General features: G+C 43.0%; 1 protein-coding gene across 1 annotated transcript; it reads left to right on the forward strand.

Moving 5' to 3' along the window:
• The first annotated feature begins 513 nt into the window (after window positions 1-513).
• Window positions 514-23,719, forward strand: prr36b (proline rich 36b). Its single transcript, XM_057345389.1, has 6 exons — window positions 514-997; window positions 11,412-12,049; window positions 12,140-12,224; window positions 18,849-19,060; window positions 19,160-20,727; window positions 20,758-23,719. The coding sequence occupies exons 2-6, from the start codon at window positions 11,494-11,496 to the stop codon at window positions 22,675-22,677; spliced, it is 4,341 nt and encodes a 1,446-aa protein (XP_057201372.1). The 5' UTR covers window positions 514-997; window positions 11,412-11,493; the 3' UTR covers window positions 22,678-23,719.
• The last annotated feature ends 399 nt before the right edge of the window (window positions 23,720-24,118 follow it).

Consider the following 24,118-nt stretch of genomic DNA (forward strand, 5'->3'; position numbering starts at 1 on the left):
AATATTTTATTAGATATTAATCATTATTTTATTAGATATTATTAAACATTATTGTCAACTCGGTTTAAAGTTTAACGTGACATTACATTTTTGTTTTATTAGATAGTTCAGAGGTTCTCAACTGGTGTGACACTGGTCTGTTTAGTTCACAAACAGCTTAAAAACAGGACAAAGTCATATTTGTTTAGAACTGCAAAATAAACAGGCTTAGTAACATTTAACAGACAGAAGAAGCATTACCCCCACATCCCACTGTTGTTAAATATCTTAATTTTCCTCTTTAACATGTTAATACTTTTGCATATTGTGACGTTTTTAACTTTTTGATTTCATGGACGTTTTGGTTACTTTTATATGCTAAATAATTTTGGGAATGTCTTGGTCCGTTCCCTGATGTCCTGTGTAATGTCTGGGTCCTGATGCAAAACCAGTTGAGAACACAGACTCATGTCTGTGTAAGTGAAAGTGAAAAGAAACGGCGGGAAGGCGTGGATGAGGGAGGGGGTCGCATGGAGGTCGAGGGGGGCGATGGTTTGGGGTTGATCCGAGCAATAGAAAAGCGTAAAGAATAGACCCGGGGTGGCCTGTGCGATGACATCATCTCTCATTTGCATAAATCTCAGTCTAAGCGCTGATTGGTCACGGGCCGGAGAAACCGAAGCCGTTTTCTCTATTCATCCCTTTCAATTTCACCCCCGCGCGCTCCTCCCGCACTCGTCCGGTGTGCGCGTGCGTGCGCCGATCGCCAAGCGCGGTTTCATTCTGTGCTGCCAGGAGACGCGCATCTCTTTTATCGCCAGTAGACGCCGAATCAGCTCGGAAAAGTCTGGCTCCGGTCCTCCGTTAGAGCTTCAGTCTAAGGGTTTTATTCGCAGGATTGCTGTCGGTTTTACTCGATTCACGGTGACGACCGCCGGCTGTCTGGTTCCGCTTGGAGAAAGCTGAGGAGACGCGAGTACTGACTGGGCGTAGCTGGAGGAAAAGCGCTTGAGATTCGGTAAAATCCGCAACACGAACAGAACCGATGTTATATTTAAAGCGTTCGTGTCAAACTTTCGAACCGCATTACACTGAAAAAGAGTAAATGTAAGTCCGGATTACATGTTAAGGAAACGCGTGTCATTTAGCGATTGGATTTACGGCTGAAGACATTTATATGTAAATTTGATTAATGAGTTCACATCAGCCGTTATAGCACCGGCGGAATAAATGAGATCATCAGATGAGAATGCCACTGCAGCGATCAGGTTTCACACCGGTTTGATTTGTATGTTGAAATATATCACACCTCCCATGTAGTTATTCAAGCGATTTTATTGCATTTTAATTTTCGTGTATTGTCTTTCACTTATTCAGCGTTGCCAATTGTTCCTCCTTTCATTGAGTTTGAATGGTGGATGTCTGGGCGGTGACGGGTAACTCGCTCGTACTGGAGCCGAATCTATCCACGGACAGTCCTTTATAAAACACACATTAAACAGAATGGTAAAGCAAATTAAATGTTCATGTGCAATTATTGCCATGTTAAAGGTGTTTTTTTGTGGACTAGATGCTTTTTCACCGCACTTTAACTTATCACTCGTGCCTTTGGTCGGGTTCTTTTGTTCTGCCTTCACCCGCCCGGTCCACATTAGACATTCAGCCCTTACAACATTCACCCGAAACGTAGAAAACCCACCAGGTCCAGATACATTCATAAGCCAAAGTTAGAAAACGTGCTAGCATATAAATTATAAACAGCAAATATAGACCAAATATATGAAATGTATTATTTAATGATATTTTTATACATATGTGTGTATAGGCCTATAGTGTGTATAAACTTTGTCAAATAAATGTAAAGCTCCACATATCTGTTTTGTATTCTGACTGTAACTTTCATAAAATTCGCATCAATTTCAGGGGCGTGAGGGAGTGAAGATGAGCCGGTATATTAAGGCGGTAAAATCGCGTTATTAAATGTGATCGTGTATAGCCTATCAAATATCACAAGCCCGCTAAATTGGATATATTCAGATTTGGGGAAGTCCTTGTCTATCTTTTCACTTTTAAATGCTGATTTGTAAAGCTGATGTGCCGGTACAGAATCGGATGAAATATATACAGTAATATAAAGCCTACTGCATGAACAAACGGTGCGATATTAGCCATCCCTGCCAAAATACAAGCCAGCCGTGCCGGTTCATCTGTCAAAACCTTAAAACAATAGAGGGATATACCGCCGTTAACAACCAGCAGCTCGATACCGTTCGTTGGTCTGTCGTCAAGTATTGATGTTTCGCACACAAATGAAGACAGAGAACAATTAATCTGACTGGATTTTTAGAAATGTGCTCCGAGTTTGGAGACGATCCAAGATGAATTCTCTCCGATGGAGATTTTAGTTTTAGCTTCAGGTGTTCTTATCATTAAATTGTCTTTATTTATTTGCGAGCCAATGAAAATCAACAGGGCGTTTTTTGTTGTACGTTAAGTGAAGGGATGAGTCTCACAGCAGGTGTTGAAGGCATCGGGTTTGGGTCGTCCTGCTGTTTAATCTTTGTTTTGTAAGTCAGTTCATCTCTTTGTCTTGCTTAATAGTTCCTTTCTCTTCTCTCAGCAAACAAAAGGGTTTAAGACGGTCGGACGCCTCAGCCCCCTGCAGTCTCATAGCTCCAGCACTCTCTCTCTCTCTCTGCTGTTCTTTATTGTATGACACTATAGCAAGAATGAAACTATGTCTCAGAGACGGATGTTGCAGAATATTGTCTGAGTATGGAATTAAATGGTAAAATGAGAGTCACCGGTTAAGGTCATGACAAACATAAGGAACCAATCTACAGAACGCTATGAGGATGGGGCATGAATATGTTTCTCAAATAAAGGCTGACCGCACTGATGTCATATAGTTTATGTTGATCTGAACTGACATGAGAGAGTTCCTCTGCTCTGTTATGTGGACCACAAGCGCTGCCTTGAGGTTTCATTGGGTCCCGAGATGATGCTTTAGAGAAGCGATGTGGTTTTCCTGTGTCATGTGTTCGTCTTGGATAACTCTCTGAATATCTCTCTCGGATCTCTGGAGGCCGAGCAGTTGTCACTGGACAGTTGGTTGTGTTTGGATGAGATAATGTGTTGCAGCTGTGTTGAAGGGTTCTTGTGTCTTTTTTTGGGAAGTGTTTTGTGGTTATGGTTCAGCTTTTTCTAAACACATTGTGCGGTTGTAGTTCTCCTGCTGTGTTGAGCAGTATTATGTTGGTTTGGGGTTGGGTTTATTCCTGATGCTCTGACCCTACTTGACCCGGTTCGGTTTGGTTCTTAATGAATAATTTTTGAGGGTTGCCAAGGTTTTCGGGGTGGTTTTGAACCACTCGGTTGTTATGGGGTTGCCGGGGCATACTAACCGGTATGAGCAGGTTGCCGAGTTGGTCTGACCGGTTTTAAGGAGGTTGCTAGGGGGTTGTCGAGGTGTTCTGAGTGGTGGATAAAAAGTTGCTTTTTGGCCGGGTTTTAAATCTTTATTCTATTCTGCTTTAGATATGGATTGATCCCCTTTCAGTCATTTTACTACGCTATGCTTGTTAGTTTTATAACTTTATTATTTAGCATTTCAGAAGAAAATTTAAGGGAAACATCAGTGACAGCATTGAGGAATGAACGCTCAGAAAACTATAAAAAAGCAACATTGGACTGATACGATTTGTGTCAAGATTATTATTGAGTAGATTCTTGACCTTAAGCATCTTACATTGTGTTTACTCCGGACTACAGCGGTGAAAGTGTTGATCACTTCAAGAGCCGGCCCAGCCCGCATCCTGTGCATTTGTCAGCCTAGATGTGTGACTGCACATGAATGTACAGATGATCGTAATCGTAATGTAGATTCGCATTCCGTGTTTAAGCTTTTTTGTTGAGTCAGAACACAACAGTGGACCCACGAGGGATCAGAGTCCATCTGGAAGGTGCCGGAGCAGAAGGGTAATCCTCTTATAGGTACAGTCATTTCCTGTGTGTGTGAGAAGGCTGAAGGGCATGTTTATTGTCTGATGCAGATGTCATTTCTGGCCATGCTGTCACAAACACACACACACACACACACACACACACACACACACACACACACACACACACACACACACACACACACACACACACACACACACACACTATCAGTTGTCATTGATCGATCTCCACCAGCTGCTCTTCTATCAGCTCTTATGTAATTTGGCTCTCTGGTGTTTCCAGTGCCGTCAGTAGATAACAGTTATAGGCAGCCTCTCCAGTTACAAATGAGTTAAAAGGACCCCCTTCCCCAATCCCCATCTTCAACTCGTTGTAGCCCCTCCTGAGGGAAGTGTCCACATGCTCCTCTAATGCACTCCTCAGAGTCTCCATCTGTGACCTTTCTCTGCGTGATCAATACTCCTCTCGTCTCTGTGCATCTTCTTCTGTGTGTGTGTCCGTCACAGGACGGCCATGTTGATCTCGCGGGATTAGCATCGTGCTTTGTCTTGATTTAAAGGGATAGTTCACCCAATAATGAAAATTCTGTAGTAGGAAAAATACAATGGTAGTCCAAAGTGCCCCAGAACTGTTTGCTGTCCTACATTCTTCAAAATGTCGTCTTTTGTGTTCAACAGAACAAAAAAATAATAACTACTATGGGAGTCAATGGGGGGCAAAATCTGATTTTGGGTGCTTGGACAGAGGCGGCCGCGGCCGGGTGTGATGTTTCCAAATGTAAACCGGGTGATACCACTGACACTTTTCTTTTTTGAGGTTGTGTATTGTAAACCTGTATGTGAGTTCTTTCTTCAGTGGAACGCAACGGAAGATGTTTTGAGTAATGTCTAAGTGGTTTTGTGTTCAGAAGTTAATGGAGTTCAGTGTTGTTTGATTATCAACATTCTTCAACATACGTTCTTCATCTGATTTTCCAACGAAGAAAGAAACTCACGTGGGTTTGACATGACATGTGGGACCGATTAGTAGAGGATGACCGAATTTGTATTTTTAGGTGAACTGTCCCTTTAAGATGCGTGTGTTTCTGTGTAACCTACTAAACTTGAGTGTCTTATGTTCCAGAAAACACGTGTTAATCTTCTTCAAGGTACACAGGGATTACACTTCTTCACCTGGATTCGGTCCAGATATCTGCTGCGAGCTGTCGACGCCTCAGAAAACAAAAGCCCACTATCCATCTTGGTGTACTTCAGACGGGCGTTGTTTTGTTTCTGACTTCCCCTTTAAGTCTTTTTCTCTACCCGAGCGTCTCTACATCCCCTTCCTCTCGTCTCACTGCTGTGCCCTACAGAATGTGTGCCCGAGTTTGTTTTTGTGTGTTGGGCCGTGCGTTTTCCGAGGGTGTTTTTGGGAATGTGCTGTAATCTCGATGACGGGGGCAGTGAAACGTCTTTTGTCTGCTCAGACAGCGGCGGTTCTGTCATGTGCGTCCCTCCAGCGGCCGCGAGGGTCGACCGCCCAACAATCCCTTCTTTGGTGACTATAGTGTGCCACGGGCTGAACGACTTCATCTCAGCGCGTGTGTGCTGAATAATGGACTCAGTCAAGAGCGTTCAGAAAGTCACATGATCAGAAGAGAAAGAGACGAACAGTATCCGCACGGAGACGCGGTCCCTCTCGCGTTCTGTTGTGTCATTTTATTTGTGTTATGGACACCAGCGGCGATTCATGAACTTATGATGGACGATCGGTGAATAGATAATGGACTGAATCTGAGACTTTAAATTGAATGATGTCTAATAGACACTGGACGGTTCAGTAAAGTTAGCATGAACATACAGCGCTTCACTTTTCTTGAGTAAATGTCTGTAATGCTTCCCATGAGGAAATGTTATAGCTCAGCGGTTTCTCTCCCAGATAGCACAATCCATCTGGTTTACGTCTATTTTACGTCTGCATTTACATCTGCAATACATCTTTAATACATAGTTTGCTCATCTGCAATACGTCTTGGAGACGTCTGAACGTCTGTAATACTTCTGCTAAAGATCTGGAGATCTGCTGCTTAAAAACATCTGCTAAACATCTTAGAAAGAGCTGTTGTACATCCATTCTAAATCATAAACATCTTACAGACATCTTCTAGATTTCTATTTGACGTCTGACAGCAGACATCTCCGAGACGTATTGCAGATGAGCAAACTATGTATTGTAGATGTCTTGCAGATTTAAATGCAGACGTCAAATAGACGTAAACCAGATGTATGTGTGCTATCAGGGCTGTCATAGCTTATGAGTTCTTAGTTTCATTTAGGCATTTTCTTTGTCTCAGATGTTAACATAACAAATGAGAGTGTGATTGTTTACACACGTGAAGAGTCTGGAGGTGTAAATTAATGTAGATTGTAAATCTAAACTAATCCGGATTTGAGTAAATTTGATGAGAAATGTTGACATTTCAATAATATTGACGTTTGATTGCAGACGAGACAAATCTGAGCTGAGTTTGACACATTGTTGAAAGTCTAATGACTGAGATTTCTGACTCGTTTTCTCAGGAAAATATCTGAGACACACATGAGACTTAAATAAAAGTTTCCATTTGATCTTTTTGACATCTAGGAGATATAATTGAGATCTCATCCATGATTGTTCTCTTTTAGTTAGTCTGCTGTTCAAGCACTTGTTGGCATTTAAAGATAGAATCAAACTCTTTCGGAAACGTGTTTTTTTTTATCGTATCGGCGTTTCGTCCAGACGAATCCGGCGTTTTGGGAGCCTGAAACCGCTATTTTCTAAAACCGACCCTGCGTTCCAATTCGCCTAGCCCTAATAGGAGGTAGTGTTTTTGTGTTGGAGTAGTAGGCACTTTTGAGTGCACGGCAAAAGAGATCGCACACACTGGGACATTCTTACAGGAAGCGGAAGTGGGCGTTGTTGCCTAGACAACATTGTGGCCAATAGCTGTCACACACATCAAATATAGCTCTTCTTTCCATTAAGGTATTAATTCATTCATCATTTCCTATGTAATGTTTACTGTATACTTTCATTTGTTCATTCACTTAACTCCGCCTCCTCGCTGTGAGTTGTGGGTAATATCAGCCGTCGGAGTGTGCATCATTCTGCACTTCTAATTTCTTCCGGAAGTAGTCGACCACCCGGGAATCTTTGGAATACTCTTTTCAATATACTACGATTTGGGACATACTAGTTCTACTTTTGAATACTATTTAGGACGGATAGTGTGCGGATTGGGATGCTGGGCGGGTCCCGGAGTGGATAAATCTGAAAACGCCATCCTTGCGTTTTCGTGTGTACAGCCGATCCGTATATTTTCCAAAACCATGATGTCATCTTTTATGCGCATGCTCCAAATCTTCTTTTCTGTTTTTAGTGCATCTCTACGGCAGAATTACAGCGCCGCACACTGAATTGGCGTGTACGCTACATGGTTTTGAGTCGGTTTCAGTGGTTCCGTGTGTACGCAGATATTTCTTGAGACGACGGTGTGAAAAGGAAAAAAAGATTGTTGAGGGAAATCTCTGGCTCCGTGTGGATGTGGCCTTTAAATAATCCAGAGAGAGAACGGCTATCCATTAAAACAGACTTAATCATGATTGATGTTTATTTTATAGTCGTCGTCTGTGGTTTGTAATGGATGTGAGTTTCTGTGGATGTAGAGCATGCTTGGTGACTTTAATGGCGGTTTGTACTCGAACTCCTCGACCTTTAACACTTCAGAGCAGAACAGTGATGTGTTTCTCACTCGGGCCGCTCCCCCTCGTCACCCCCATCCTCCGCCCCGCCGAGGGGTCTCGGTGCCTCTGTTAGCTCGTGTCTGAATGGATTCAGTGTTCCCTCGTTTTACGCTGAGGGTGGGTGTCGGTGCACTTCTGCAGCCTCCGGAGGACACAAGCACATGGGGGGGGTGCTAATACAGCATCTTTATTCTCAACAGTCAGAGATGACCGCCAGCAAGTGTTGGCCGGACAAGCGTGATGTGTGTAATGTCAAACTGTGACAAATGACATGATGATTCTGTGTGAAGCTTTCAAACAGTCCTCTGACCCATCGCCAAATCAGAGGCGGACAGCGCCGTCACAGAGCAGAAGCCACACAATATCTGCGGCATCTCTGTGCTACACTAATCTCTGCTTTCTTCTAGAACACTTCCGCCATTCACAGTTATTTAGGGGACAAATCGGGTCGGCCTCGTCTCCCGTAGTGAGCTATTCACACAGAGTGTTAGTGCGTACTGAGTGTGCCGCTTGTTTTCTTGTTTGCCATTTATTAATAATGTTGTTTTGAGCCCAAGTTGCTGAGGCTGAGATGGAGGTCCTGCTGTTCTCATCATTTATTCTCTCGTATGTGGTTGTCTGTATGTGAGTCTTTCTTCATGTGGAACACAAAAAAAGATATTTTGAAAAATGTCTCAGTGGCTCTGTGTTCAGTGGAGTTCAGTGCTGTTTGATTATCAACATTCTTCAAAATGTCTCTTTTGGGTTCTGAAGAAGAAAGAAACTCATACAAGTTTAACTGAGGAAATCATGAAAGAATTCTCATTTTTGTCTGAACTATTCCTTTAATTCACAACACAACTCTTATAAATGTGTTTGTGTGTGTGTGTGTGTGTTGTGTTGCCCTCAGATATAAAGAGGCCAAAGTGCATTTCGTCGTTACAATGCGTCTCTGACCTGATTAACGTGAGGCGGATCGGCAGTTCTGTGCCTGGGACCATTTAAGCACTCTGATTGGCTGTCGCTGGGGACCTGCCAAAATAATGCTTCTGGAATGTGTCTGCGTATGTGCCTGTTTGTTTATGTCATATGTGGGTCTTTAGAGGATGAGCGCTTCTCTCCTGGCCGCTGTTAAGAGCCGAGTCATCCCTTCATGAGCGTGACAGCTTCTGCCTCAGGATTGGTTAGAATAATTGGATGATGTGAGGAGTGAGCAGATATATCCCTGAGAATGAGGGAGGGCAGGCTCGACCGTTTATTTAAAGGGATACTCCACTCTAAAAGGAAACTTCAGTCATGAATTATTCACCCTCAAGTTGTTCCAAACCTGTATAAATGTCTTTGTCCTGTTGAACACAAAGAAAGATATTTGGAAAAATGTTAGCAACTGACATTTCTGGGACCCCATTGAAAAATTAAAATGGTAGTCGAAGGTGCCCCAGAACTGTTTGCTTCAATAAATTCTTCAAAATATCTAATTATGTGTTTAAGAGAACAAAAAAACATACAATAATTTTTTTCTACAATGGTAGTCCCAGAAATCTCAGTTGCTAACATTCTTCCAAATATCTTTCTTTGTGTTCAACAGAACAACAGTGTTTATACAGGTTTGGAACAACTTGAGGGTGAATAATTCATAACTAGTTACTAAGTAATTAGTTACTGTAATGTAATTACTTTCCCCTTGAAAAAGTAAAGTAAGTGTTACTAATTACACTATTGGATATGTAATTAGTAACTAGTAATTCATTACTTTTTCTGAGTAACTTGCCCAACACTGCTTGTTTACAGGAATGTGTTTGTCAACACCAGACACACTGTAAAGGTCAAAGAGGTCAGATGAGATGGACCCCGATGGGTCTCTGACCTCTGAGGTCACTGTTGTTTATGTTTAGAGGAAATGATTAATGTCATGAGGTCAGGTGATGATGATGATGATGTCCAGCACCTGACATTCTCTCCAGCACACGAACACAATCAGGATCAGAAGATGAGAACAGGAGGAAGTCAGGAGGGGTCGAGCGGACACAACAGACTCTTTATTTATAAGCAGTTTTAAAATAGAGAGATGTGATGTACAGAGATGTGTTTTCAGCCCTGGAGCTCTGAGAATACTGAGAGGTGATGCAGCATGTGCTCCTGTTTATTACTCACTTCATTTAGAACTAATTCTTCAGTTTTAGGTGATGATTTATTGCTGCATTTAGCTTTTGCTAGTGTATAGTGTTCAATTCAATTGAAATGTATTTCTATAGTGCTTTATAGGACCTTTACTCTGCCGAACAAACATGAGGAAAAATACAATAAAAAGAATTTGCAAAGTCAAGCATTTCTATTACTATAGCTCATTCTTAATGTTTGACCAAACCTCGAACCCTCACTATTATTCTGTGTTGTGCTGCAAACATGAATGAATACTGTAATAACACAAAACGTTTGGCTTACTGTAGAAAGTTGTGTGTTTACTTTCTAAGTGTCAGATTCTTATTTTTTGGGCGGCAGATGACGTAACAAGCACACACAAAGTGTCTCACAGATGTATGTTGAAGGAAGGAACTGAGTCAAATCTAAAGAGCAGAGTATCATAGACACACGGGGATGGGCTTCTTTGACTTGGCCACCGTTCAGACCCCCCAAATCCTTTCTCCGTCCCCTCCCCCAGTTTCTTATTCTCATTGAGGATGGTCAGCTGTCTGGACCATCTGTGTGAGAACTAGCTGAGTAATGGACAGAACGAGAGAGGGGGGGTGCACTCTTCAAAATTTGTTTTTAATCCACGGTTGGCTCAAAAAGAGACAAACCCAACCGCTGGGCTTTGTCCCTTTTTGACTTTGTTGAGTGTAGAGGTTGAATGTGAATGTTATAAAGAAACGGTCTGGATGATGAGATGTTCAGAGATGTTGAATGGACAATAGAGTGTGTCTGATTTCAGTGTTTGTTATTTTCCCATGATCCCTTGAGCCAAAGCGTTTCCTCTTGTTGGCCTCTGACGGGATAAACTTTACTGAGGAGCCGCTGCGCTTAAATCATGCGAACAACATCTGCTTCAGCAAGGCTTTGTGGGTAATGCATCTGGCAGCGCTGCTTCGCGAGTAGTCAGCAATCAGAAATGCCTGTTAAAGAAAACCCAGAAACATTTTACACATGAAATATGACGGATGTCTTGCATCTGTAGTCTCGCAACAGCAGTCTTCATAAGCACTGAATCGGCCGTTGTTTTGTTCCACTATGTTTTTGCATTCTTTCTCAACTTTATCTGATTGTTCTCTTGGGTTCGTCTGCTGGAATTCTCTCTTGCTCAGACTCGTTGTTTATTGCGTGTCTCGGATCAGACTACAAATCTAGCTTATAGCGTCACGTGAGTCAAGCTCGCATCAGCTGATCCTCCTTTACCTTTAGAAATATGACGCAATCACAGCTTCCGTTTTAAAATTCAGTCAGCTAATAGCATCGTATCGCGTTGCTCAGGAGCAAATTACCCTCCTCCATCCCCAGCTCCACCTCACATTTACAATCAGGACTCCACTTCTGTTATTCCTTTTCATAAGTCTCAACTACATTTTAATGATGTGTTAATGAAGAACTAATGACATCTGCTTGTTCGCTGCTTTGAGTTTTGCCCAGAACAGAACCATACCGCCAATCTAGACTAAATGCTAATTGTCAATAATTTTTGACTGTAGTAAACCTGACAGAACTCTTTTGAAACTCTCTGGTTTTTGTTTTCAGATCAGTCACCGTAGCTGTCTGATAGCCGTCCTCGGTTCCTCATTCCTCTATTCTTAAGACGGGCCAGCAGGACTAAGACGAGATGAAACCGGATGGTGTTGACGTGGCAACAGTGGAGCCGATGGAAGCGTTGAACGCAGGTCCTGAGATCGAGGTGGTGCCAGCGGGTGGAGCTCAAGACCAGGCCTTGCCCGGCACGCAAACAGAAGCCGAACCACAGCCAGCGGAGGCGCTATCAGCAAATGACAAGACTGGGAAGGAGAAGTCCGCAGATCCCAAAACTAAGACAAAAGCTCCTACCAAAACAAAGACGTCCACCGCTGGTACCAAGACGTCTACCACTGGTACCAAGACGTCTACCACCAGCTCCCGTCCCACCACCGCCCAAAGCCGTTTGACCAATGGCACGCAGAAGACGCAAGCCAACGGTGTCGCCAAAAAGACCACCACAGCCGGGCTTGAGAAGAAGACCTTGACGAGTGCCGCTCCTAAAAAAACACTCGGCTCTACTGCTGTACCCACCACCAGGACCTCAGTGAAGACGACCGAGAAGAAACCTGCGGCGGCTCCAGCTAACGGAGTGAAGAAAACCCCTGCGGCGTCAGCGAGCAGTCTGAAATCCAACCCAAAAACATCAGGTTTGTCAGTTATCGCTCGTGTTTCACATTCAGTCGAGCGTTTCACTGTTTGACCTGATGTTGAACGCTTTCCATCACCTCTCATTTCAGCTCCTGCTCCAAGACCCGCCTCTGCATCCACCACCAAGCCCATCTCCACCGCCTCTCCCAAACCTCCAGTCTCCAAGACAACCAGGTGAGCGTCTGATCGGTGCAGATGGTCTCAGAGAAAGCTCTCTGTTGATTCGAATTCTGTGATGTGGTCGATTGTTTGTTATTCCTCTCGGTTCATGTGTCCCATCTTACAATCCCTTTACATGTTTACATTTAGCTTAATATCAATTCTGCGCAGAGGTGGGTAGAGTAGCCAAAATCTTTACTCAAGTAAAAGTACAAGTAACTAGAGAAATTGTTACTCAAGTAAAAGTAAAAGTCACTATTAAAAAATTACTTGAGTAAAAGTAAAAAAGTATGCAATGAAAAAACTACTCAAGTAGCTAGTTACTTAGTTACTTTGTATCTGATTATATAGGCCTACTACATAAAATTAATATTAACGCCAATATTTTAATATTACATTTTAATCAATATTTTTAATTATCATAAGCAGATATCTTTGCAATATACTAGAGAGACTAAAGAATAGACAAACACAGAAGAGACGAGCATTTCTGTAAATTTCATCTAGTCCTGATGTCAATGTAGTTTACACAACTTATTTAGAATAATAGACCATGTCAAACTAAAGCATGAACTAAACTCAGAGCATTTCCTAAGATGATCTAGAACATCTGCAGTGCTCTCTTAAATGAAATACACATTTTTGAACAAAGCTCATGTTTTCTCGTGTTGTGTCACGTGTGTGTTGTGAAACGCTCTTACTTGTAAACAAACAGTAAACAGTGAACCACACGCCCATCAACAAGTTTTCTTCCTTCTGTTCTTCAAATGTATATTTCTGCAAGCCCACGTCTCTGTGTCTGACAGGTAACGCGCATGTTGCTGTGTCTGACGAACAGGTCGCGCGGGTGCGCGCATATGGCGGGCATTTATCATTGCTGGCAAACAATATGACACATTTGCAGTTTTGATTGTATAGATATAGATTAATATCCACTTCATCCAACGCTCTTTGTGTTCTGCGTGTTCTTAAATTTCGCGCTACGAGGAGTGAGTAATCCTGCTTCAGATGATTCAGATCGTGCTGCGAACTGAACAAATCATTTGAACTGATTCATTAGCCTATTCAAATGGTTTTGCCCATTGTTCAATTAATGCTTTCAAAAGAATCGACTCAAAAGAATCGATCACTCGGGAATGCCCGTAAAAAGAGACGACAACCTTGAAATAAACAACGCGTTTTAAAAAGCATATTTTAAAATGAAGGAACGAAGGAACGTCACGCAATGTAAGTTATGTAACGAAGTAAAAGTACAGATTTTCTATTAGAAATTTACTCAAGTAAGAGTAAAAGTACACACTTTTGATTTTACTTAAAAAGTACATATTCTCCAAAATGTTACTTAAGTAAATGTAACGAAGTAAGTGTACCGCGTTACTACCCACCTCTGATTCTGCGTCATAACAGAATTTGGCAAATTTCAAAAGAGCACGATGTCCCGCAGGGAGATGATTAAATTTACAATATCTCCACAAGTAGGCCAACAGTCTCTGCAGTAGCGCCTGCAGTAGTTTAACACAAGAAATGATGCAGCGCGGAGATGATGTTAGGATGATGCTTTCAGGTCATTGTGTGTGTGGTCATGAGAGAGAGATGCATTTATACCCTGATAGCACACATACATCTGGTTTACGTCTATTTGACGTCTGCATTTACATCTGCAAGACATCTACAATACATTGTTTGCTCATCTGCAATACGTCTCGGAGATGTCTGCTGTCAGACTTCATATAGACATCTAGAAGATGTCTGTAAGATGTTTATGGTTTAGAATGGATGTACAACAGCTCTTTCTAAGATGTTTAGCAGATGTTTTTAAGCAGCAGATCTCCAGATCTTTAGCAGACGTATTACAGACGTTCAGACGTCTCCGGGACGTATTGCAGATGAGCAAACTATGTATTTAAGATGTCTTGCAGATGTAAATGCAGACGTCAAATAGACGTAAACCAGATGGATTGTGCTATCTGGGTAGAGGTGATGATGAGAATGTGAGAATTCTTTTGTCTGTAACTTTTGTCTCTCTATCACCACCTCTGTTTTAAAGGGGTGATATGACACGATTAAAAGGAATATTATGGTTTGTTTTAGATGTAATTCAATGTGTCTACAGGATTTAAGGTTGATAAACGCTGTATTTTCCACACACCGTGCATGTTTGTATCTCCTCTTTGCTCCGCCTCTCAGATTTGTAACAAAGCTCATGGCTCTGAAAAGCGAGGTGTGCTGTGATTGGCCAGTTCACCAGTGTGTAGTGATTGGTGGAATACTGCAAGCGTGTGAGGGAAATGTGATGCCTCTGACCATATTTGGAACATCAGGTTCCTCTTCAATTGTTCTGACAGGTACGCCCACCTTACTTGTGTCTACATTTGGGCGGTCTTAGTCCAATCAGACCACCAACTGATGTAGATTTGTGGGGGTGTGGCTACACGAGGCGTTTCAGGCAGGTCTGGGTGAGCATTCGCTTTTACATAGAATGACTCTTTTGTTCCCACACTTACATTTCTGCAGTTTTACGTGTCTAATACATGCATGAGCGACTTATAACACACCAAAGACACAGAACAACACGTGTTCACGCCATACGACCCCTTTAAAAACATCAAATGTGCAGGTTACTTTATATACTTCGTAATTTCTCCCAAATCCAACAGCTCGCTGTATAAATCATGATTGTAAGCTCAGTTTTGTGAATCGACATGAAGAAATGTTGTTACGTAATTTTCGCGGTGGTATGATTTTATTCTCAAAGCTTGTTTTCGAAGTAAAATTATAACTTCAATCTCATATTGTTATGACTTGATTCTTGTAGTTTTTACTTTATTCTCAAATGTATATGACTGTAATATCATAATGCTCTAATATTCAGTTGATTTTGTAATCACCTTTGTCTTTTTATAACGTGCCACTAAAACTCTTCTTTATTCTAGAAGATGTTGTTTTAATATTACCAGCAGAGTGAAATGTTAATAAAGCGTCATCTGATCTTAATGACTGAATGTAAATCAGGATTGTGTCAGAACAGGGTGATGTGGTGCCGCTGCAGCTGTGCGGGATGTTTATTCATCATGAAGTGTGTTTTAGTGTCTCACACGCACACACACATGAAGCCACGAGCTTCAAAGAATTCTCAACAGAGATGGTTGACAGCGCTGTGTATTTCAGCGAGCCTTCGCTTGAGTTTTGACTGCATGTGTGTGAGTTGTCCAGTGTTTCCCCTCAGTATTTTCACACACGTGTGATGTTTTCTCAGGACATTGCTTTTACACTGACATGTTAAGATGTGTTATTGTGCGGACGCTGGGCTGACCTGCACGTCTTTACACTAATTGAACACAATGATGTAAAACACAGCATCCAGCAGTGTGTTACTCCGTGTCGGGTGTGTGCGTGTCCTGTTAAATGTTATGGTGGAATCTTCCGTTAGAGTTTGAGCCCGTCCCAAACATGCAGTGTTGTTGGTGTGTTGACAAGCAGATCAGTATTTATATAGCTGCACAACATCAGCCGTTTTCTCAGGAAAACTGGACTCCATTGACTTCCATTGTGTGAACACATTTCTCAAAATATCTTCTTTTGCGTTTCGCTGAAGAAAGACTCACATAAAGGTTTACTAACACATATGCTGGTTATCGTGGTTTTCAAGCGTGGTAGCTGGTTTAAGCTGGTCACTTGCTGGTTTAGGACCATCTTAAAACAGCACAAACCAGCTAACATACTTCAAAACCTACCTAACCAGCATATGTGTTTTTTTCCCAACAGGGATGAGCGAATGAATGATGACATCATTTAGATTTTGGGGTGAACTGGTTGGTCGGCATCATTGTGAAAAGATGTTTGTGACATTAGACATTCAGGTCAGAATATGTTTCATATGAATCATTGTTGATGTCCTAATGAATGAGATCTATTTCCTGCAGACGATGATGTCATACTGATGGGTGGGGCAGTGAAGGGTGTATCCAGCGTGCACATCTGACTCATTTCTCATAAGTGAATCACTTTATTTCACACATTTTCTGTGTTTCTTCGTCTTGTGTTGCTCGGTAGGTTGTGGTAGCACTTAATCCACCGAAGAGATTTATTACAGCCACTGCACCTAATCTTCAAATGGAGCATGCTGGAAGAGTGTGTGTGTGTGCGCATGTGTGTGTGTGTGTGCGTGTGTGTGTGTGTGTGTGTGCGCGAGCCTGACAGTCATTTGATGGATGTTTTTAAAACACTTGAGTGAGTTTTTGCTGCAGTGCTCCTCTGGCATGACACGCATGCACACACACGCACCACACACACGCATGCACACACACGCACCACACACGCGCACGCACACACACACACGCACCACACACGCGCACGCACGCACGCGCACGCACGCACGCACGCACACACACACACACACACACACACAGGGAAACAGACAGAAAAATGACTCTCTCAATGACTCATGAAGCTGAACATGATTCATTTAAACACATGCAGACATTGGAGGTAAAGATTTGATGCAAATAACCTGTTTTTTAAGCTAACTATGTTCAAGCAACCTTTCAGAAAAATTACATTTGTGGCAATTTGTGATTATTTCACGAGTTGGTTAATTCATATGAATTTTCATGATGTCATTTAGAATCTTCTTGTATTTTCTACTAATGGTATGATTGACATGGAATAAATGCATCAAATGAATCATCTTGTGAATTAGTTACGACTGGATATACAGTTATAGTCCACAGTATATAGAGAGACCGTCAAACCATTCTTTTTTTTAACTTTTTTTGTGACACAGCACATTCGGTTTAGATGTTTAGAGAGAAATGTTATTTTTTTAGTTTGTTTGATAAGTTGCAAGACTTGAGGGATATTCATGCTGGTCTGTTCAGCAGGGTTCATTAGGACACGGTCGAGTATAAAACTGCATGTCTGGTTAGTGTTTGTGTTGAGATTTGACACGTTTAACACAACCACAGGCCATGAAATGACTGCAGATGTGCATATCGTGGCATAAAATCCATAAATCAAAGTTTGTTCAGAGGACAGATTTCATTCTGTATTCATGCTTCTCTTCTCATGACCTGCACACACAGGTAAACGCCTGTTTCAGCTTCACAGATGCATTAGAAATCATCCCGAAGGCAGATGAATCTCATGGTTATAGAGATGATTTAGGCCATTAAAAGTTCATCAGCTGTAGTGTTTGAGTCAGGAGGAGGTCTTCATCATCATCTTCATCATCATCATGTGACGTGACTTCAGGGGAAAATCTGTCGCTCAGCGAGTTAAACAGAGTTTATCATCCGATCACGCTTCAGGCTCTTCATCATCTCACACACACGCACACACACGCACACACACACACACACGCACAGGCGCACACACACACACGCACACACGCACGCACGCACACACACACACACACGCATCAAAGCGTTTGCTCGAAAATCAGGAAGAAGCCGCTGGCGTTAGTTTAAAACAGATGAGACAGAACGCTTCAGTGCATTTCAGGATTTAAATGTGCATTTGATTTATGAAGAGAGAAAACAATGGCTTGGTTTGTTTGTTTTTCTGTTAATTTGTTTATTCTACATACGGATTCAGTAGTTTTATCCACATAAGAACGACACAGTAACTGATTCAGAAGCTGTCTGCTCCATTCCTGATGACTGTTGTCGTCGAGTGAGAGCATTTAGTATGTTTACACCAATCCTCTGGATGATTTAGGACACTGACATGAAGCTGACTGGCCTTGTTTAAGTCTCTCTCTCTCTTACAGTAGAGTTTGTGCTAATCTCTCTCACTTCTCGTCTTTAACTTCACTTGTCCTGTCACTGTACATTATATGTTAGTTTTATGTCTGAGAACTAGACCGAGCTCTCATTCTCTTTCCTATTCTTTCTCTCTTTTTTGAATCGTTGTGTTTATATATTGAAATCCAAACAACAACTCCGTTGACTTCCATTGTATGAACATTAAACCACTGAGACATTTCTCAAAATATCTTCTTTTGTGTTCCACCTGAAGAAATACTCATGTACAGATTGAGGGGGACCAGATTTTTGGCTAAACCATGTCTTGAAGTCATGAATGCTTTCCTCTGTGAGGTTAATTTGTTTCTTTTCCTCTTCAATGTCATTGTTCTAGAACCTTCACAGTTGGAGCTCTCTCTCTCTCTGTGTTTCTACTTCTCGCTCTCTCGCCTGCCGCTGTGTTTGTAGGACACGCCGCCCATCCCTCGTGAAGTTTGCCTAGAGGAAACATATACCGTCCATATGTTTTTCTAGCGGGATTCATGCTGTGTGCTCGAGTGGGATTTGCTTGGTTATTTTTACTCCTCACAACGAAAGATTAACGTGATGTTCCCTGTGTATTCTGCACTCATACCGCCTCATGTACTTCAGCTCTTTATTTATAGCAGTAGAGAGACATGCAATGGATTGTAGACAGAAAAAGGCCCGCAGGATCTAGTTTAGTTTATTTAGAGCCAACCGGGACGTGTGATGAGATGATCTGGACTGCAGTGGACTGATCTGCCCTTAATTTAAAACGAAACATCTCCCGATTTAAAACAAGCCTAAATGATTTGCCTGTCTTGGTTCTTATTTGATACAGTCTTCTTTTCTAATGAATTCTCTTTTATGTTAACAGGCCTGCTGGAACTACCCCTGCTGCCCGCTCTTCCCCTGCCACCCCGAAACCAGCGACTCCAACAGCTGCCAGCAAAACTACATCTGCATCCAGACCAACAACCGCTACACCCAAGACACCATCCACCACTGCTAAACCCTCTCCTGCTAAAACCACAGCCCCCCCTGCTGGTCGCACTCCCACTGCTAAGACCACAACACCTGTCAAGAAAGGTTGGCTGATGTGAATTTACCTCATGTTTTATCAATGCTTAGATTCAAATCAATTTGATGAGTTAACATTATTTATATTAATTTTTTATTTCTTTTAAGATGTCAGTAAGCAGCCATCCACCCCTGCGGCCAAGAAACCCTCCGCCTCGCCACTCACCCGGCCAGCACCGGCAAAAACCACCAAACCTGACACCCCCAAATCAGCCACTGCTGCCAAGCCAGAATCCGCTTCCAAGAAACCCCCCACCTCAAGCAAAGCAGTGGATGCTAAGACTAGTAAACCTAAGGAGAACAAAGCGGCACCATCCAAGGAAATCAGCGCAAGCGCCAAGACAACAAGCAAGTCCAGCGCTAAGACAAGCAGCCCAAAGAAGGCGGTTGGCAGCAGTACTCCAATGCCAGTGAAGCGTGGCCCTAAAACCACCCAGCCTGCAGATGCCACAGAGGGCCAGAAAGAGGACATTCTACCCATTGTGGCTGCGGTTGCAGCCCCAGTTGCAGCTGCTGCTGCTGTTGTTTCCATGACAACCTCAGAAGAAGCACCTGAACACTCAGCCACACCTTCAGTACCTGCTGCCTCTGAGGAAGCACCTGAGGCCAGTCCTGCTGTCTGTGAGGTTAAAGCAGATGTGACTGCTTCTGCCTTGGAGAAAGCACCTGAAGACACAGAAATGCCCAGAGTTCCCCCGACATGTGATGAGACACCTGAAGATACAGTCACACCTGTCATTCTTGCTTTTGATGAGATGACTGAAGACACAGTCCCACCTGTCATTCCACCTGCTTCTGATGAGAGACCTGAAGACACAGCCACACCTGTCATTTCCCCTGCATCTGAAGAGACACTTGAAGAAAAGGTTACACCTGCCCTTTACCTTGTTTCTGATGAGACTCCTGATGACACAGCCACACCTTTCATTCCTTCGGCATCTGACGAGTTGCTTGAAGAAAAAGTTACACCCGCCCGTCATCCTTCTGATGAGACGCTTGAAGAAACAGCTGCATCTGTCCTTCATCCTGCTTCTGAAGAACCTCAAGCTTTTGATGAGATACTTGAAGACAGAGTGACATCTTTCATTTCTTCTGCATCTGACGAGATGCTTGAAGAAAAAACTACACCTGTCCTTCATCCTTCATCTGACGAGATGCTAGAAGAGACAGTTACATCTGCCCTTCATACTGGTTTTGAAGAACCTCAAGCTTTTGATGAGATGCTTGAAGACAGAGTCACATCTTTCATTACTTCTGTTTCTGATGAGATGCTTGAAGAAACGGTTACACATGTGCTTCATCCTGCTTCTGATGAGATGCTTAAAGAAACAGTTACATCTTCCCTTCCTCCTGATTCCGAAGAGGCACTTGAAGACACCTTCACACCCATCCCTCATCCCACTTCTTACGAGACACTCAAGGACACAGTTACACCTGTCCTTCATCCTGCTTCTGTAGAGGCACTTGAAGAATCAGTTGCCCCTGTCATTTCAGCCTCTGAAGAGGAGGAGCATGTTCATCCCCAAGACATCCCACAGAGCATGGACCTTTCCAAAGATGACAGTGCAGTGTCTCAGCTAGCTGCTACAGTGGATCTGGTCAGTCTGAATGAGCCTGTGTCTGCTGTGTCTCCTCTAGGCACCACAGTACTGTCCCCACCATCCTCTCCCACTGGCCCAACATCTGTGCTAGCTTAGCTCCAAAATTCTGCTCCTCTTTTGGAAATGCATGGTCCAGCTGAAACTTGGTCTCAAAGTCTGTACCCCAGCACCATGACCCCAGACGAGCAGGAGCAGGAGGATGAGGATGGAGTCCAAGATGTCATTCAGATGTCCTCTTTCGCAGCAGAGAATATTATACAAGGCTTTGATCTGCTGAGCTGCACTGGGGCAGATCCCTTCAGAAGCCAAGCTCCTGTCTCCCCCTGTCAGGAGAAAGAGGAGGCGGTGGAGAAAGCGGAGGAGGAGATTAATGAAGACGTTGATGAGGAAGAGGATGAGGAAAGAGAAATTGACAGAGTGCAAGCAGTGTCCCAAACAGTGATTGACAATGATTGTATAAAGGGTGTGGCTGATTTTGTCAGTTCTGATTGGGGTATGATGCAGTCGGATGATAGAAATATCAGTTATGCATATGAAAGAGAAGAAACATCTCCCTTCAATACTGAGAACAGCTGCACTGATAAAGAGACAAGTGACATCTTCTTGAACGAGCAACCATTCCAGGGACCTCCTGGAATCGACTCTTACTGTGATGAAGACGAGGATGAGGAGGATGATGAGAAAGAGGAAGAACATGAAAATACTGAGCAATACCATGAGCAACACAAAGACAATGAGTTTGTGGAAAAAGATGTGGAGATGGTCTGCAGCAGAATGGCTGAAAGTGGAATTTGTAGTAATGATAGAGATGATGATGAGGATTATGGAGGTGAAGATTACAGAGAGGAGGCTCATCTCAGTCTTGACAACAAGGGCCACGCTGTGGATGCACCATCTATGACAAAGACAGAAGCTTGGGGTCATTCCAATCCATTCTCAGAGCCATGGGTCCAGTCTGCTTTTATTGTGTCTGAATCAAACCCAATAGATACAAGATCTGAGGAACCAGACACTCCCCCTAAATCCCCAGTAGAGTCCTTCTTACACATAAATCCACCACTGATCGAGACCTCAGAACCTCAACCCGATGTCCAAGAGCAGACAAAGAGTGCATTTCCTGTGGAGTCTGGCATCTTGGCAGCACCTGCCATTGGGATGTCGCAGTCCAGCACTCTCAGCGGGACGGCTCTGGCCGCACACAGCAGCAGCGAGACCAGCACACCCGAGGAGCTTCAAGACTACGACAGCAGCTCGGGTGTTGAGTCCAGATCAGACAAGCAACAGACGCCAGTTCCTGCAATGCAGATGGACATGGACCAAGATCTTGGTATCCACCTGGAGCGAGGTGATGGGGAGGAGGAAGAAGCAGAAACGCTGCCTGCCGACGAGGTGTTGGGTGAGGGACTAACAGCACCCGCCTCGGTTCCGTCGTCACCTTCAAGTTCTGGTGATGAGGCAAGTGACACAGAGGGTGAGTTGCAGATCAACGACCCTGACGTCGCAGTTGACGAAAGCGCCGCCATCCCTCATAACCTCGTTTCTCTTGAGGAAGATGAGGAGGTCCCGGGGCAGATGGGAGAGGAAGATGGAGATACGCCTCAGTCTGCAAACTCTGTGGCCTCTTATGGTTTCGACTGCTCCAACTCCAATGCCCACTCCACGGCTGAGAGCTGTGGGAAAAGCCCGGGTATCTTCAGTTTGGAAAATGAAGAACAGCTTCCAGAGGAGTTCAAGGATCCCTCTTTCATTAAAGAGCTTACCTTGCCTGCAGCTTCAGCCTACAGCGACGACTTGTTAGGCGGCCCGGTGGATCTGCTGCCTATCAGCGAGCCCAAAGAGAGAGATGCAGGCTTTGATGAGCACTACATGATGTGCAGGAAGACTGAGCCCACTGCGATGGAGGAGTTGGATCCCGAGTCTCCCATGCACCTGTCACCCCAACATGGGGATGATTCAGATGGCCAGCCACCCTACTACTCTACTATATGTGATAAGACTGATAATTTTCTGGCAGGTAATGTATAAAGTACCTCCTTTGGAATGCACCTTGTCTACCCTAAACCCCGCACCCCCACTGTTCTCCACGTCTTTTAGATGTGGGGTTAGCGAGTATGAATAGTAATAAGGAATGGAAAGGGGGGAAAGGAGAGGTGTCAGGGGAGGGACTATAGCTTTGTCTGAGCTGCTCTATGTTCTTCTATTACCATGCTCATGGTTATGATTGTACGGCTTAAACTTCTGTATGTACAGTAGCGATTCTCATTTTCTATTAGAATGTACTTTTTAAATAACACTGCGTTTCATGGCAACCCTGAAGATGAAATGTTAAAATTAGTCCTTTGATGAAAGTAATGCAAAAAAAAAAAAGAAACACACGTCATGGACTCAACCTACCTTTGTATTTATCCTACTGTTTTTACCGATCTAGTGTCAATTCTTTTATACTTTGTTTTTGTTTTGTTTTATTTTATTTTATTTTGCTGTGGAAATCCTTGTCTTATTGTCATGTTTGTACACACATCAGTTTTCCTGCACTAGCTTTATTGACTTCTTTAACTTGTTCCGGTGTCCAGCACTAACACTTTTAGCATTAAGTACAGGTTAGATGTTACAGAAGCGTTTCACACTCGCAGTGTTTGACATAGAGAGGTGAATGTGTGTTAGATGGCTTGTCATGATTCATTTTTACTGTGTTTTGTTAGTTTTGGGCTACTTGACAATAACTGCTGAACATTTTCGTAAAGGATAACGTAGATTCCCATTGGCACGTAACATAAGTGTTTTCAAGTACAGAGTTTCGACTGATCTGGATTCTTTCAGTATTTGGACGTTCTTGCTTTGGAACAGACTAACTCTTACTGTTTATGAAAAAAAGTGTTTTCCTGCATTTGTAAGTCTTAAAATAATGCTTGCAAGTCGTTGTATTGTGAGCACTGGGACATTTCGAGAACAATTGGAAGTGCATGTGCAATTCATCGAGAAATTGTGGTCCGGAGTGTTTGGACACAATAACCGTTCACAATAACTAAAAGGTTTTCAAAATTGCATTAAACATTATTACAAGGCTGTCTGTTCCTCTTCTTGTTTTTCTTTTTGTGTGTCATGAATCATGATGGTGTGTTATTATTTAAGTGCTGAAGTGATGAAATAACAATGATTGTTCATGTCGTCTGATCCCTTCAACTCAACACAGAACAGTGACGTCACTGCATGTTATATCAGGTAATCGTTTCAGGAATGAATGTTCTCTACACTAACGCAAATGTCATTTTTGAGATTCTCTGTTTTCCGGGAATGGTCTGAATGTTGAATATTACGTAAGAGCAGGTACAGTTCTGTCATCATAAATCAAGCGTATAGCGTTAGTTCTGGCAGGTCACGTGAGTCAAGCTCGCATCAGCTGATCCTCCTCTACCTTTAGAAATATGATGCAATCACAGCTTCCGTTTTAAAATTCATTCAGCTA

This window comes from Triplophysa rosa, linkage group LG11, assembly GCF_024868665.1.
Source record: "Triplophysa rosa linkage group LG11, Trosa_1v2, whole genome shotgun sequence".
Classification (NCBI taxonomy): domain Eukaryota; kingdom Metazoa; phylum Chordata; class Actinopteri; order Cypriniformes; family Nemacheilidae; genus Triplophysa; species Triplophysa rosa.

Coding starts and splice junctions, on each gene's coding strand:
- prr36b (XM_057345389.1), top strand. CDS start 11,494: ATGAAACCGGATGGTGTTGACGTGGCAACAGTGGAGCCGATGGAAGCG. Junction 12,050..12,139: donor ATCCAACCCAAAAACATCAG/GTTTGTCAGTTA, acceptor CTCTCATTTCAG/CTCCTGCTCCAAGACCCGCC. Junction 12,225..18,848: donor CCAGTCTCCAAGACAACCAG/GTGAGCGTCTGA, acceptor TTATGTTAACAG/GCCTGCTGGAACTACCCCTG.